At 42.7% G+C, this 14,055-nt stretch overlaps 1 protein-coding gene across 1 annotated transcript in view; it reads right to left on the minus strand.

The window, feature by feature from the left end:
- Polr3b (RNA polymerase III subunit B) overlaps positions 1 to 14,055 on the minus strand; it is an 84,271-nt gene that overhangs the window by 53,680 nt on the left and 16,536 nt on the right. Inside the window, exons 10-12 of the mRNA XM_051206196.1 lie at positions 10,258 to 10,380; positions 4,839 to 4,958; positions 2,789 to 2,923 (exon numbers count right to left, since the gene is read on the minus strand). Of these exons, the coding sequence (XP_051062153.1) occupies positions 2,789 to 2,923; positions 4,839 to 4,958; positions 10,258 to 10,380 (378 nt within the window). The remainder of the gene's footprint in view (positions 1 to 2,788; positions 2,924 to 4,838; positions 4,959 to 10,257; positions 10,381 to 14,055) is intronic.

Genomic DNA, 14,055 nt, shown 5'->3' on the forward strand with positions numbered 1-14,055 from the left:
GTTTCCCTTAACATCAAGAGTTTTTCTAAGCTGGATCATTTTAAATGCCTTCCCCCTTAAGTTGGACACATCTACCTACTTTTCTACTAAATCCAAGTCTGCAGATCAGGAAGCCAGGATCTTGGACTTGAATTTATAAAAGCGTTCTAAAAAGAAAACTTCCTCCCAGAGCGTTTAATCCTTCCTTACAGTCAGACCCAGCAGTTTCACGCATGGAAAGAAAGACTGTGGGAGTGGGGGCAGGTGCAGAGGGGTGAGGGGCTACAGGAGACGGTCCAGCCACTTCCTGTGGGCAGTGCACAGACCCTGCACAAGCATCCTGAACAGAATCAAGGACCCTTAGCCAGACCACAGAGCCCAGGGCCCTTTTAATTACTCCTTACACTTAGCTGCTTTTGTCTCAAATTATGAAAAAGTTTTTTGGAACTCCAGCTGAATCTTTTGTGGCCTCCTGATTCAAACAGAAGAAAACGTCCCTGGCACTAAACAGGAATGAATAGGAACGTATAGTCAACAAACTGCTACTGCTACAGGAATAAATTTCTTCTCTCTTAAAATTTCAACTTTAGAGAAATAATGCTGTCCAGTTACCAGAGCAATGAGAGGCTGTGAGCTAAGCCATACAATGAACCACAATATCTAGGCTGGAAGTAAAAGAATTGTAACGGTAGGACGCTGTGCGAACATCCAGCACTTCTTACTGCTTGTTTGAGGCCTTTCCTCCTGCTGAAGACAGAAGCACCATTGAGCAAATCATAATTTAAGGCAAAAGTGCTGACAGCCCATCAGTTGATTTTCAATGAAAATGCTAAAAAAAATTAATAAAGAAGTTAAGCCGTTGAAATACAGTTTCACCAATTAGCTTAATGTCAGAGAATTCTAATTAGGCGCCTTGAGATTGCTATTTAGTGTTTAAGCCTTCAGAGTGCCAAATTCTCCTTTTCACACAAACTGGTTGCAAAATTAAAGACATTAGGCAGCCTTAATTACATTATCAGAACAGCTGGGATTAGGCAATCTCTGAAGTCAAGACGGCATTCTTTTGTCCCGGGATGGAAATCCCTGGCTTTCCAGGGTACTGGATTTTGGTGACATTCCATATCTCACCCATACAAAGCAAGCTGTATTAGAAACAAAAAATTTGCAGACAAAGGACAGAGTAACGTGCAGCAAATAATGAACACATTACCGGAAAAGAAAAGGTAAGTGCAAAGATTAAGCCTGAAATCAGTAGGTTTTGCTAACACCTACTGGCGGCTGGCCTGGCAACCCTCTGGTGACAGTCAGACTGAGGGAAAGCTCACTGGGCCAGTGAAGACAACTCTGTTATCTAAAGCTAAAGCGCGTTTGCACTGCTTCATCCCACGGGTGGGAACGAGCAGCCATTGTTTTTAGACACTCTTGCCAACACAATGCCTTTTATGTGCTCACATTGTTCATTAAGCTATGTTTCCTTGCATGTGGGAGTCCTCTTTTTAATTCCAATTTCTTAAGCAACAGGATATCCTCTTTGGCCTCCTTCTTATTCCCTTTCGTATTCCTCTAAACAACCTCCCCCCAACCCCCCCCCCCCATTTAAGGACTCACTTAAGAGCTGGATTTTTTTTTCTAATTGAAAAACGGTGAAAATGAAGATTAGTAGTAGGACAGTAGTAGGAATACTATAAATCCTTGCAGAGGGAGTGGTCAAACCCCTGCTGAACAGGCATCGACCTTAAACTAAACAGCTTCCCCCCATTCCAGATCCTGACTCTTCACAAGCCTAAAAATTGTTCTGACTTCTAAATCCTAATTTTCAATTTTAGTTGTCAGGCTAGAGAGATGGTTTGATGGCTAAAGGCACTTGCTGCCAAGGACCAATTCCCAGAACCCACACAGAAGAAGGAGACAGCCATCCTGGAGTTGTTCTCTGACCTCCATTATGCACCCATGCACACACCAACTCACATCCCTGACCCTGAACATAACAACAATTAATTTTAGTTGTGGGATGCCCCCTATCTGGATCATTGCTATTGCCTTCCAGCCAGCCCATTCTTGTCCTGTTCCTCTCCAAGTGTCCTCTCCCATCTATAACCCAGCTCAGGTCACCCCCGACTAAAACTGCACAGTGGTTTTTCACTCCATGCAAAATGAAATCCAAACCCATGAGCCATGAACTCTAGAAATCCCATCTCTGCCTACTTACTCAGTCACACATGGTTTCAGAACTTGTTTGGGGCTGGAGAGATGACTCAGAGGTTAAGAGAGTCCTGCTCCTGCAGAGGACAGGGTTCCAGTGCCAGCCCCCATGCAAGGCAGCTCACAACCACCTGTGGCTCCAGATCCAGGAGATCTGATGCCTTGAGTCTCCTTGGGCACCTGCTCTCAGGGACACTTACACACACACACACACACACACACACACACACACACAATCTTCCTCCTGTACACCTAGCACCAGTACCCAGGGGCAAGCCTGGAACATGGAGGTATCTAAGAAACATTTGTTTATTGAAACTGTTAACTGAAATTAAATTGTTAATTAAGACAACTGTTAATATCACTCAGAGTCACATTTCCCTTCCAATATTACATCTCAACAAAACACAGGTGGCATACTACAGGGCTATTTAAAGAACATGGTCTTGCCACGGTTAAAAAAAAATAAATCTAAGTCATATGCAAAAGTTATACTTCAAAACTACACACAGTTTCTATTAGATATGTAAGAATTCATATCTAAGGAGACTAAAAAAACTAATCTTATCAAAGAAAATTAAACTCTTCAAGAAGATAATTAAAGTACCTGCCCCGCCAATTCCAGTCGCTTGTTACCATAATAGTCTCTGTCATCAACTTTATTATCTCCTTGGGCCAGAATTACCCTTCGCACCATCACTGCAGTGTAGATGCACTTAGCTCGGAAATTGAATTCCTTTACCTGTAATTCAGAAATCGGAGGAACATTCTGTGATGGTGAACTCTAAATCAAGGTGCCTCGAGCAAAGAATCAATGTTATTACATTCAAATAAGCAAGCCATGAATTGTTATAAATCTCCCCGTTTTAAGGAATTCAGCTAGTCTGTAAACCTCCCTAGAGGTATTCAGATTCTCCATCTCTGCCTGTACTTCCTTAGGAAGCTTTTCTTCAAAGATGTCTATGGTAACTGCTTTGCTCCCTATGTCCTCCCTGGCCTTGGGTAGGTTGTGTCGATCATCTGACTCTTCTGGCTATTTAATAATCAATAATACTTGCTTTGCTTACCCATGAGAATAAGATTTTATTAATCACGTTTTAATTTGTCAACAAAAACCCCAGTTCACATTCCGCTTTCACAAACATAAACACTAGTGGACTTAGAGGTAGACGTGAACATGAATATTCATAGAAGCCACCCCTGCTACATTCATGGTTCTTTAGCTCATTTTACCCACCTCCCTTTTTAACCACTCTATGCTTGTAACCCAACCCTAGACCTAACGGAAATGATTTCATCCTGAGAACATTTCCCCAGGACAATGTCCACAATCATGTGGAAAGTGGGAATCCTCTACTCTAAGGACTGTACATGACTTGTAGACTACATACATGACTCATAGACTACACAAATGCCTGACTTGCAGACTTCCAGTAGCAGTTCAGACATCCCTTGGGGGCTGCTGACATGAAATGGGTAAGCTCTAAAGTGAGAATAGAATACTGGGACAGAACTGTCAGCAGAACCTGGAAACTTTTGAGTAGTACCCCTCTTAACAGTTAAGGTTTCCCAATCTGTGTATGCGCCACAGGCACCCAGAAGACTTGCTAAAATACATGTGGCCAGGCTGTGGCTCACTCTGGAGTTTCTGACTCAGTAGGTCTAGGGAGAGTTTCACTTTTCCTAGCAAACTCCTGGGTGTTAGCACAGAGAATATTCTTGAGCCTGGGTCTTGAAGAACAACAAACAGTATTGCTTTATCTTGGTAATACCTCATGTTCCTATTTTGCCCTCAAAGTTCTAACTTACATAATCTTTAAATCATCACAAGAGAATTGGGGGGAAGTAGTGTTACATTGTAACTTAAGTTCAGAAAATTTCAAATTAGTGCAAGGGAAACCAAAAGTTCAAAATCAGGGTCTGAACAATCGTATCTCTAGCTCCAAAGCTCTTTCTGCTTCCATGACCCAAAAGAGCCTAAAACTCAGTGCAAGCGCAGCTTCAATAGTATGAATTAGATCAGAAGCCACAGAGCAGTGTACACATATGTATTATTTGCTCAAGGTGTTTTAAGGTAAGAAAACTGAGCCTCAAGGCCAGTCTACATCCACAGACTCCCTGAAGGTATAGTTTGCAACCCTGGAATTATATTATCCAGGATGGAATGCTTGCGAGCTCTGATTTAGCAAAAGGGGCACACACATTCACTGAGGGAGAGGACAGCTCCTGGAAATACCCCAAAAACGACTGCAGCTGACCTATAACAGTAAGTCAACAGAAAATAAACACGACCCACTTCAAGGCCAGCAGGCAGGCTCTAGCTTCTCTCTGTACACTCACTAGTCAGGTGACAAAGCAAACCACCCAGCAATGGGTGAAAGAGTCTTCCCTATAAGAGAGGGAAGCTGAAAACTCTTGAATTCAAGGTGGTGGGGGATGACCTCAGCCAATGAACATTAAGAAAAAAAAAAAAAAGATACAGCCAACACTGGCTACCAACATCGCTGATAACGGAAACTAAGTCCCAACGGGACAATATAGTCCTCTAGAATTAGCTCTTGGGGATACACTTCAAAGAACATATAAACCGTATTGCAGAGTCCTTGGGAAGAATTCATGAATCTCACCAACAACATTCATAGCTGGCAATTACTCACGGGTACATGGGTCAGGATGGTTGAGGCCAAGAGTTCTCTTGCTTCTTCTATTTTTGTTTTCTTTGGTCCACCTCCCCACATTCTCTGTCTTCTTACTTTATTCCCTATATATTTTAACGCCTATTAAAAAAAAAAAAAAACAGTAGTGTTTGAATTGTATCACTGCAGAGCATCACTGCTGACGTGCTGTTACAGGCAAAGTGGCAAGGACCCTGGTTACAAGATTGTTGCATTGGGAACGAAGACTCAACACCATGAACCAATAGCAAAACACTACGGCACACTGCCTACTAACACACTGGTTCCCTTTTGAATTTTAAATTGTCTTATTCCTATAAAGTTGACACATAATTATTTATAGGGAACTGAGAAATCATAGAGAGAAATTGTATTTGTGTGCGTCTATAAGGTAGCCATCAATTCTTCATTCAGAATATCACTGTGGAATAGGGTACTTCCCCTCACCCCAACTCCACTCCCACCCCCCATGCAAAAAAAAAAAAAAAAGGAAATCATGTTAAGATCTCTATATTAGCTGGGCATTGATGGCACACATCTTTAATCCCAGCACTCAAGAGGCAGAGGCAGGAGGATCTCTGTGAGTTTGAGGCCAGCCTGGTCTACACAGCGAGTTCCAGGACAGGCTCTAAAGCAATACAGAGAAACCCTGTCTCAAAAAACAAAAACAAAACAAAAAATCTCTATACTAGAAGCTACAGAGAAAACAAAACCCAAATAAATGATAAATGCAGAATGAATGTCATCAGCTAAAAGACTTGATAACATGATTTACAGTTTAAATTCTTTCTAAATTAACCAATAAATTCATAGTAGATCATTTTATTCCCAAAAGGGTTTAAAAAACCCAAAATTAGTCGATTCTAAAGTTTTAGGTTCCACAATTTACATGGATATGCAAAGGACTTGGATACCTGAAGCAATCATGGTTTTAACTATAAAACTACAGTAGCCAGGCACTGATATCACAGGCCTTTAATCTCAATCCTTGGAAGGCAGAGGCAGGTGGATCTCTGTGAATTCGAGGTCACCCTGGCCTATAGAGTGAGTTCAGGATCAGCCAGGACTGCATACAGGGACCATGTCTTGAAAATCAAACAAAACCTCTGTAATGAAAATTATATAACACTGGCATGGAGAAAGATGGAAACAAATCACAAAACCCAAACATACTGAGTGGTCAACAAACCCTTGACAAGCATCAAAACCAGCCATCGAGAAAGAAACTGCCCTTTGAATTGGTAAAACACAACTCAGTACCCAAACATGAACAAAGAGCCTGGGCCTCCATATCACACCAAAAGGAAAAACTAATCTCAGATAAGAATTTAGACCTGACAGGCGATGGTGCACTCGGCTTTAATGCCAGCACTAGGGAGGAAGAGGCAGGAGGATCTCTGAGTTTGAGGCCAGCCTGGTCTACAAAGTGAGTTCTAGGATGGCCTGGGCTACCTAGTCTTGAAAAACAAAACAAGACTTTATATCTAACATGGAAACTAAGACTATATGACTTCTAGAAAAAGATACAGAAAATATCCTAATTTGGAGTAGGCAAAGACCTCCTTAAATAGGATAGAGTAATGATTGCAAAGGACAAAACACAAACTTTTTGGGTAATTGTTTTTTTTCCCCAAAGGTAAACAACACCGTGAAAGAAAAAGACCAGAGAAGCAATGCAGGGTTTCTCTGTGTAGCCCTGGCTATCCTGGAACTCATTCTGTACACGAGGCTATCCTGGAACTCAAAGACATCCACCTGCCTCTGTGTCCCAAGTACTGGGATTAAAGATATGCCACCATGCCTGGCTCAGTTTTTATTTTTAAAAAGACTCTGAAATTCATTAATAAACAGATAAATAAGATAGTAAACACATAGTTCAAACCCCTCACAAAGAAAATCAGTGATTGGTTCACACATGAAAAGTTGCTCAACATAATTTGCCACTAGAAATTAATATTAAGGCCACAATAAAAGAACATCTAAAATTAAAAAGACAGAACACCAAATACTGTGAGAACAAAAAGGAGTCAGACTCGAAGACTGCAGCCAGTAATACAAAATGGCATGATCATTTGGGGACTGGGAAAGTTTGGTATTTTCAACTTTATAAAAGTTAAATATACCACGTTCTCTGGCTCAGTGATTCAACTCCTATTTATTTACCCAAAAGAAATGAAGATTTGTCCATATAAACATTTGTTAATGGTAGCACTGTTCATGAAGGCAAAAGAAAAAAAGACCCAAATGGCCATCAACACAAGAAGGGAAAAATCGAATCATACAATGGAATATTATGACGTAGTAAAGGGACAAACAACATAAAAGGAAACAACAAACAACAACCAAAACCCTTGGGAAAATTTTGGACTGTATGCTTAGCAAAAGTTAGACACAGGACTGAGGTTAAAGTTCCGTACTCTAGATAAAGCAGACACTGAAGTACTCACATAGTGACTGCTGAATAAGCAAGGAGGAAGAGACTGACAAGACCAACCCCACCTGGCAGGAAACACAGAGGCAGCTTGATGTCCTCTAAACTGAGCTGCCATTAAAGTCCTCTCCTTTGGAAAAGCTGCAAGATTCCTCACATTGAGTTAAACTCTAGAGGGACAGGAGAGGGGAGTCCCTTCTGAAGTCACACTGCCATCTCCTCCCTGGGTACCTAACAATGCCACCTTCTCACAGTGTGAGGCTGCAGAAACAGCCTACCAAGGTAGGACAAAATGTCAATCCTACCAACATCCCCCAAGAGGCAACAAACACCTTTTCTGTACACCAGAGCCCTTGACAAGGATGAAAACATAAATATAGAGCTAAGGCTTCAGAACAGAGGAAATGGTGGAGGCTAACAACAGGCCTCAAAACAGAATAATCCTAGATTTTCAGCAATCAACTGAAGCACCACATCTTCAAAGGGCTACTTGTAGTGTAACAGCTTCCTGAAGAATTTAAACACCCCGTCCCATAGAAGCTCCTTGAGCAGGCAGGTAAACAACCCAAGACTTAGCTTCAGGAAGTTCCTGAGACTGAGCAGACTCACTAGGCCCCCTCCCTGGCAGAGTAAGCAAGTGAAGCTGGGAGCTCCTCCAGGACAAGGGGAACTGCAAAGGAGACAGAGAGAAAGCTGTGAAGAGGACCTGAGACCAGCAGGCTGGAAGAAGCAGAGAGCCGAGACCAGGCTCAACTGGGAAAGGCATGTTCGATCAACCTGCTGAGCTGCCCGCAGGCTCCAGTGTGCTCCAGGTTTCAGAGGCTGTGAGCTGTCAGCCATGCTGAGGTGACCTTTGGTGATGCAGCTGTCTGAGTCAACTCTGCTCCTCACCCATACCCTTCCAATAGCACTCACTGGTCCACCAAGTTTGACTCTGGTGGTATCCAGACTTTGGCCTCTCCTGAGATCCTAATCAGGGGTGAGTGGACTTACGTGTTGTATCTCCCCAGGAAACGTTTTGTCACACAACACTATTCCACTGTGAAGTACACTTCCTCCACCCTCATTCAGAGGATGCTCATGCTTTCGTAACCAATACTATATGCTCAATAAACTAATCATTTTGGATTATTATTAGCCTAGCACGCATGACTATAAGCACTTGCAAATTCATACTTTCTGTTCATGGAAACAAAAACATTTCTCTTTCTGAAGTTAGTAAATTATCTTTCTTCCATCTAATTGAGTTATAGAAGAAACATTTCCATCAGTTGTGGTTTCCAACCCATTGCAGCCTTTGCTTGCACAGCTCTACAATGCTGAAGGCTACCTGACAGCCATGGCTAACATGTGCTGGGAGATCATCAGAGCCCTCTGTTACCATTAGGACACTTCTGTTCACAGACAGAACAGCAAGTCTCCCAAAGCTGAGCCCACAGTTCCTGTTCAAAAGAAAAGTGTTCATTTCCTACTTCCTGGTTATTTCTTAATGTTTCCTCTCCATGTCCTTAGCGCCCTAGACAAGACTCCTTGATTTTTTTTTTTTAAATGAAGATTCACGCCTATCAAGTATTTCACTTCCAAGACAGGCCTTTTTTTATAATACTTCCTAATAAAAATAATGTTTCCTGATGCTGTCTGCACAATCATTTGAGTCGTTTTTCCACTAACCATAGAGAAAGAGAAAGCTGTGAGGAGCAATCTCTAATGATGTGCTTGGGAATTACACATACTTGCAATGTCATCAACCTTCCTAAGTGCATGACTTCATCTAAAAACCATCAAGACGGATTTGATTTCAGAACATACAAACAGATGACCAGAAGAAAGAAACCCAGGATTTGTATTTTCCTGTAAGTACTTCACAGTAGACAATGTACATATGGACAGATTCAAACCACCTAATCTAGTTCTACAGGAGGGCATCCCTAGCTCTCAGAGGGCATGAGGGATGCCATAGACTCAGAGTCAGCAAAACACCTTGTGAATATCAGACTGAAAAGCTCAACTACTATGAGGACTCTCTCACGTGAAAAAGGAAGTAGAATTAAGTATGTTTACACACATGGAGTTCCCTAACGCCATCTTCTCCTCAGATTACAAGGTTCTCATCAGGTGTATCTGAGGTCAGTGATGATCCTGAGAGGATAAAAGGAACTATTCCTGGACCTTTCTTGACACTGAAGTAATTAGGAATTTAGAAAATGGGATAGAGACCGAATAGATAAATTGGAAGTTGGGGATGAAACGGGTATTAGTACCAAGGTCGTTGGTAGGATGCCTGCAATGCAGACAACGCAAGCCCTGGTTTTGGTCCATGCTGTGCTAAATGAGAAATGTCTGCCATAGCTCATGTATCTGAACACTGCCCCCCCCCCATTGGTGGTTATGGAACCTTCACCAGGAGGAGCTATGTTGGAGAAGTATGTCACTGGGGGTGGGGTGTGAGGATGACCTTTCCCTAATTCCTGCTCTCTTCCTACTTCCTTTGTATCAGTGAAAACGTGACTGGCCAGCTTCCTACTACCATGCTTTCAGCACCATTATGGACTCTATCTCTCTGGAACCGAACGCCAAAACCAACTCTTCCCTTAGTTGCTTTGGTCATGGTGTTTTATCATAACACCACCACCACCAGCAGCACCATCAAAGGACATCAAAGAAGAACAAAAGCACGCCAGTGCCAATACTTTTAAAAATGGACCATTCCTTGAATGGAGAGGGGAGACGGCGCTTGTTATCGAGGTACACAAGAAGCTTCCTCCCCACAAAGTCCTCTTCTGAAAAGTCCAGCCCGTCTGCCTGCCTCAGGCAGACACCTTCCTCCAGTTTACAGAAGTGAGTCAAAAGAACTCACTATTCTCAACTCCCTTCCCAAACCTACAGCCCAAAGCCACTGCAATGGTGGCTCATTGAGATGAGCAGCACTGATGTCTCAATCCACAGCCACAGCCATCATGAAAAGCACACCTGCATCTGTGTGAAAATCTGAGCTTTCTGGCACTCCTCCAAGCTGGGCCCAAATGCAGCCATCACGTGCTCCTCTGTTCCAATCATCTGCACGATTTCCTGGTCACTCTCAACACCCATGGCCTAGGAAGGGAAGGAAAGAGCAGAGCGTTGGCTTTGTGTTCACTCACTGACATTTGCTTATGCTAATCTGGCATTGTTTGTGGGTATTACTCCTAAGCAAGAGCCAGCTCTTCTCTCAGAGATGGGGCCATCTGGCACTGGCAGCCATAGCCCAATCTGCACGAGAACCTGAAATAGAAATTGTCATTAGGAAGAGGAAAACAAACATCCTCAAGCATGTGCATGTGCACAACCATCCCAATTTTTTGGAATATTGTAAGAGTTTCACCACGAAGAACTGAGGCTGGGAAGTCTAGTGGGTTTCTCCAGCCTGGTCTTGACCCCTTTGCTCATCACGGCTCCCTCTCTGCAACAGGATTCCAGGAGTTCAGCTCAGTTTAGCTGTGGGTGTCTGCTTCTGTTTCCATCAGCTACTAGATGAGGGCTCTAGGATGGCGTATAATTTAGTCATCAATCTCATTATTGGGGAATGGCATTTAAGGTAGCCTCTCCACTGCTGTTCAGACTGTTAGTTGGGGTCATCTCTAGATTCAGTGGAGTCACAGTAACAACAGCAAACCAAAAGCAAGGCCATCCCCATGGTAGCAAGTCAGAAACGATCATTGCTGAAAGTGAGTGTGGCCCTGACTAGGAACCTTCTTATGCGTTGCAAGCTGCTGCCTCTGTAGCACACATGGCCCTGTGCTCACTCTTACTCAGACGCTTGGCCAGAATGCTGCCCTGTGAAAAGAATGTGAGGAGTCGAGGGGTTAAAAAACAAAACCCTTACAGCCTCTTACCATGTCCGTGGTCGCCCAGCTCTAATTCAGCGTCAGGTGACGACAGACAGACTTTCTGATAACACACAGACCCTGAGCCAGGAGCCCCCAGCCAAATAACCCCCAGATTTCTGACCAACAGAACAAAGATGCGTCTTTGTAGTTATTTCTGAATTGACATACCCCTCCTGAAGGGAAGAGGGAGGCTCATAAAACTCGGGGAACTGAGGAGACTTAGGTGGTTCAGGAATAAAGGCATGGGGGGCTGCCCAAGCGTTCCGGCAAGACTAAATCCTCCCTACTGGGTCACTGAGACACAGAGACCATGACTCAGACAAGTATTGTCAAAAGAGCCTCAGCTCCAAAGACTGAATCAACTTTAGCACTGTTTAGCCTTCAGCAGTCATGGCTACAAATAAATGACATATCGCCATGGAAACAAACAAGATGCCCATCCATTTCGCTTTACAGATATAATTTAGACACCTGAAAACTAATATTATGTGGAACTCTTTGTACTCCTGAACCCTCATCACTCCCACTAACCAAAAAGTCAAGAGAGAAATGCTGTACAATAATAACCTTAGGGAAAAAAATGGCAGAGATAAAGTTTGTCTGAAGGTCATGCACCGTCTGGCAGTCAGTGACACTGAACAAAATCCAGGAGAGGCACTCTTTAAAAAGTAGCATGAAGCTGTCCTGAGAGACCTACAAAGTGCAAGTTTTAAAGGTAGAGAGAAGACACTAGTGACTTGCACTGATGGGGAGGGAGACGTGTAAGGGCCCTGATGATGGTGACTCCCTCACAGAACCAAGATCCAGAGCCTCTGGTTTTCTGTAGGGAGCTGAAAGTTTTACTGCTAGCAGCTGTTCTTGCCGATAGCAGGGGAACTGTGATGAGTTCTTTAAATCTGTAGTTGATTCCCTTTAAAGATTAAAAAAACAAACAAACAAACAAAAACGTCCACAGAAGCTGGCTCTAAGAAACAAAGCCCAGCCCCTGAGATCCTCCTGGGCTAAAAGATGCAACTTATAACTGCTGAAAGCATGGGACACAAAATGGGAAGAGGGCAGATTCATGGGCAGGAGACCTGGCGATTCAAGCCTTTAAGTAAGGCTGGCCCAGGCCTTCCAAGCTCTACCCAGCACGTTCACACCCAGCATGGTGTCTGGAGACCCTGCTGCTCCAGCCACTTTGAGCCAATTGTTGGTTACAATCAACAACCATCAGGTCCTAATGACTGTCAAGGTCTTTCAGGCCACACAACACACAAAGAGAAACCAAGTGCTTCTTGCAGCATCCAGGTTCTTTTTCCCCAGCTTCTGACAAGGGGTAAGGAGGGCCAAGCAAAGAGAAAGGAACACATGATTTCATCTGTGTCTCATACATTGCCCCGGAGGTGAATTTTCTGTTGAAAGATGAGTTATTCGGGACTCAGAGAAGGTGGTAATTCTTCACAATGTCACACAGCTACTAAGTGGAAAGAACAGAAATTTAGGCTAAATCTGTTGGCCTCTAAGATCTCCAGTAAGCTGCACAGTCACCCAGGTAGAAATAAGGGGTGGTAAACAAAGAGTCCTCAACAGCTGACTAAAACACTCCTGCAGGAGAAGACTAACACATGACTGTATACAATCAGTTCACTTATCTGAACTAAACAGTTTTAAACGCTATTTTAAATGTCATTTATGCAACACTTACCAAGTGTTGAAGAGATACACTCCCACTTCCAGGATTAAAATCCCACAATCTATCAGCAGTGTGCATGAACAAGCATGCTAAGGATACCCAGTTCAGAGTGCGTGTCTAAGACTGAAAACACCCAAGTGGAAAGGAAAACAGACACCTAAAATCACGCTCTAGATACCAAGAAACAAGTTACACACATAATTACCACTAACGACCATGCAGAAAGATGCTGTAACCTATCGTCATGTAAAACACAGTAAGTTGTTATGTATATCATAAGTCACAAAAAGACCTATAAAATATATAAAAATATGCTAAACTTTTCAGAGCCTTTCTTCATTTTTAACTGGTTACATAAAAAACATATTGTTAATTCATTGCCTTTTTCTAGATAGAACTTAAGTCAGCTCTATCTGCTTATGTTTACAACACAGATATTAAATATTACAGAAGAAACTGTTCTATTAAACTGTGGTCATCTAGTCAAAAAAAGCTTTTCAGGTTTTTAATCCACGCATGCATCTACATGAGTGATAAAAGGATCTTATGCTTCTGATCAATTAACACTCCTAGTCTAAAAACAGCAATGTTATTCATTCTCATGTTCAAGACTTTGGAGAAAAAAAACGTGCCATGGATACATGGAGACATACTGCCCTCTGCTGAAGATGTAATTCTAGGCTGGTAGATAAAATGTCTCTGTCACTGTGTATACATGAGACATTGCCAGGTGCTGTAGGGTTTTCCTAGGAAAACCAAAATTCCTTCTGTACTTGAAAATACAAACTTCAAAGAAGGGAAGTTAGACAGCAGAATGCATGAGACTCTCTTTGGACTCCTGATATAATGGTCCTATTGCTATGACTGCTGTCATTATCTTGTAAAGAAAATCAATGACTCCATATAGAACTTTCAGCCAATTGTTGGGCTCCAATATGGGTTCCATACAGAACTCAAAAGAATATTAAGCTATATTAAACATAGAAAATAGTCTGTAGAACCCCTTTCATACGACTGCATCTCACATATGGCTATTTCTCAAGTTAAAGAACCTGATTTGTCAGCATGAGTCAGTACCTGCGAATGTCCAGGGGCATATCCCACCCATAACCACAAGCCACACTTGAAGAAGCCCGGCGCCCATGCAATCCGGGACATCGTTAAGAGTAGAGGCCCAGTCTCTTCTTTGTGACTACAAATGCTTTTCCTTGTTAAGCAGATTAGTTG

This window comes from Phodopus roborovskii, unplaced genomic scaffold, assembly GCF_943737965.1.
Source record: "Phodopus roborovskii unplaced genomic scaffold, PHOROB, whole genome shotgun sequence".
Lineage (NCBI taxonomy): Eukaryota > Metazoa > Chordata > Mammalia > Rodentia > Cricetidae > Phodopus > Phodopus roborovskii.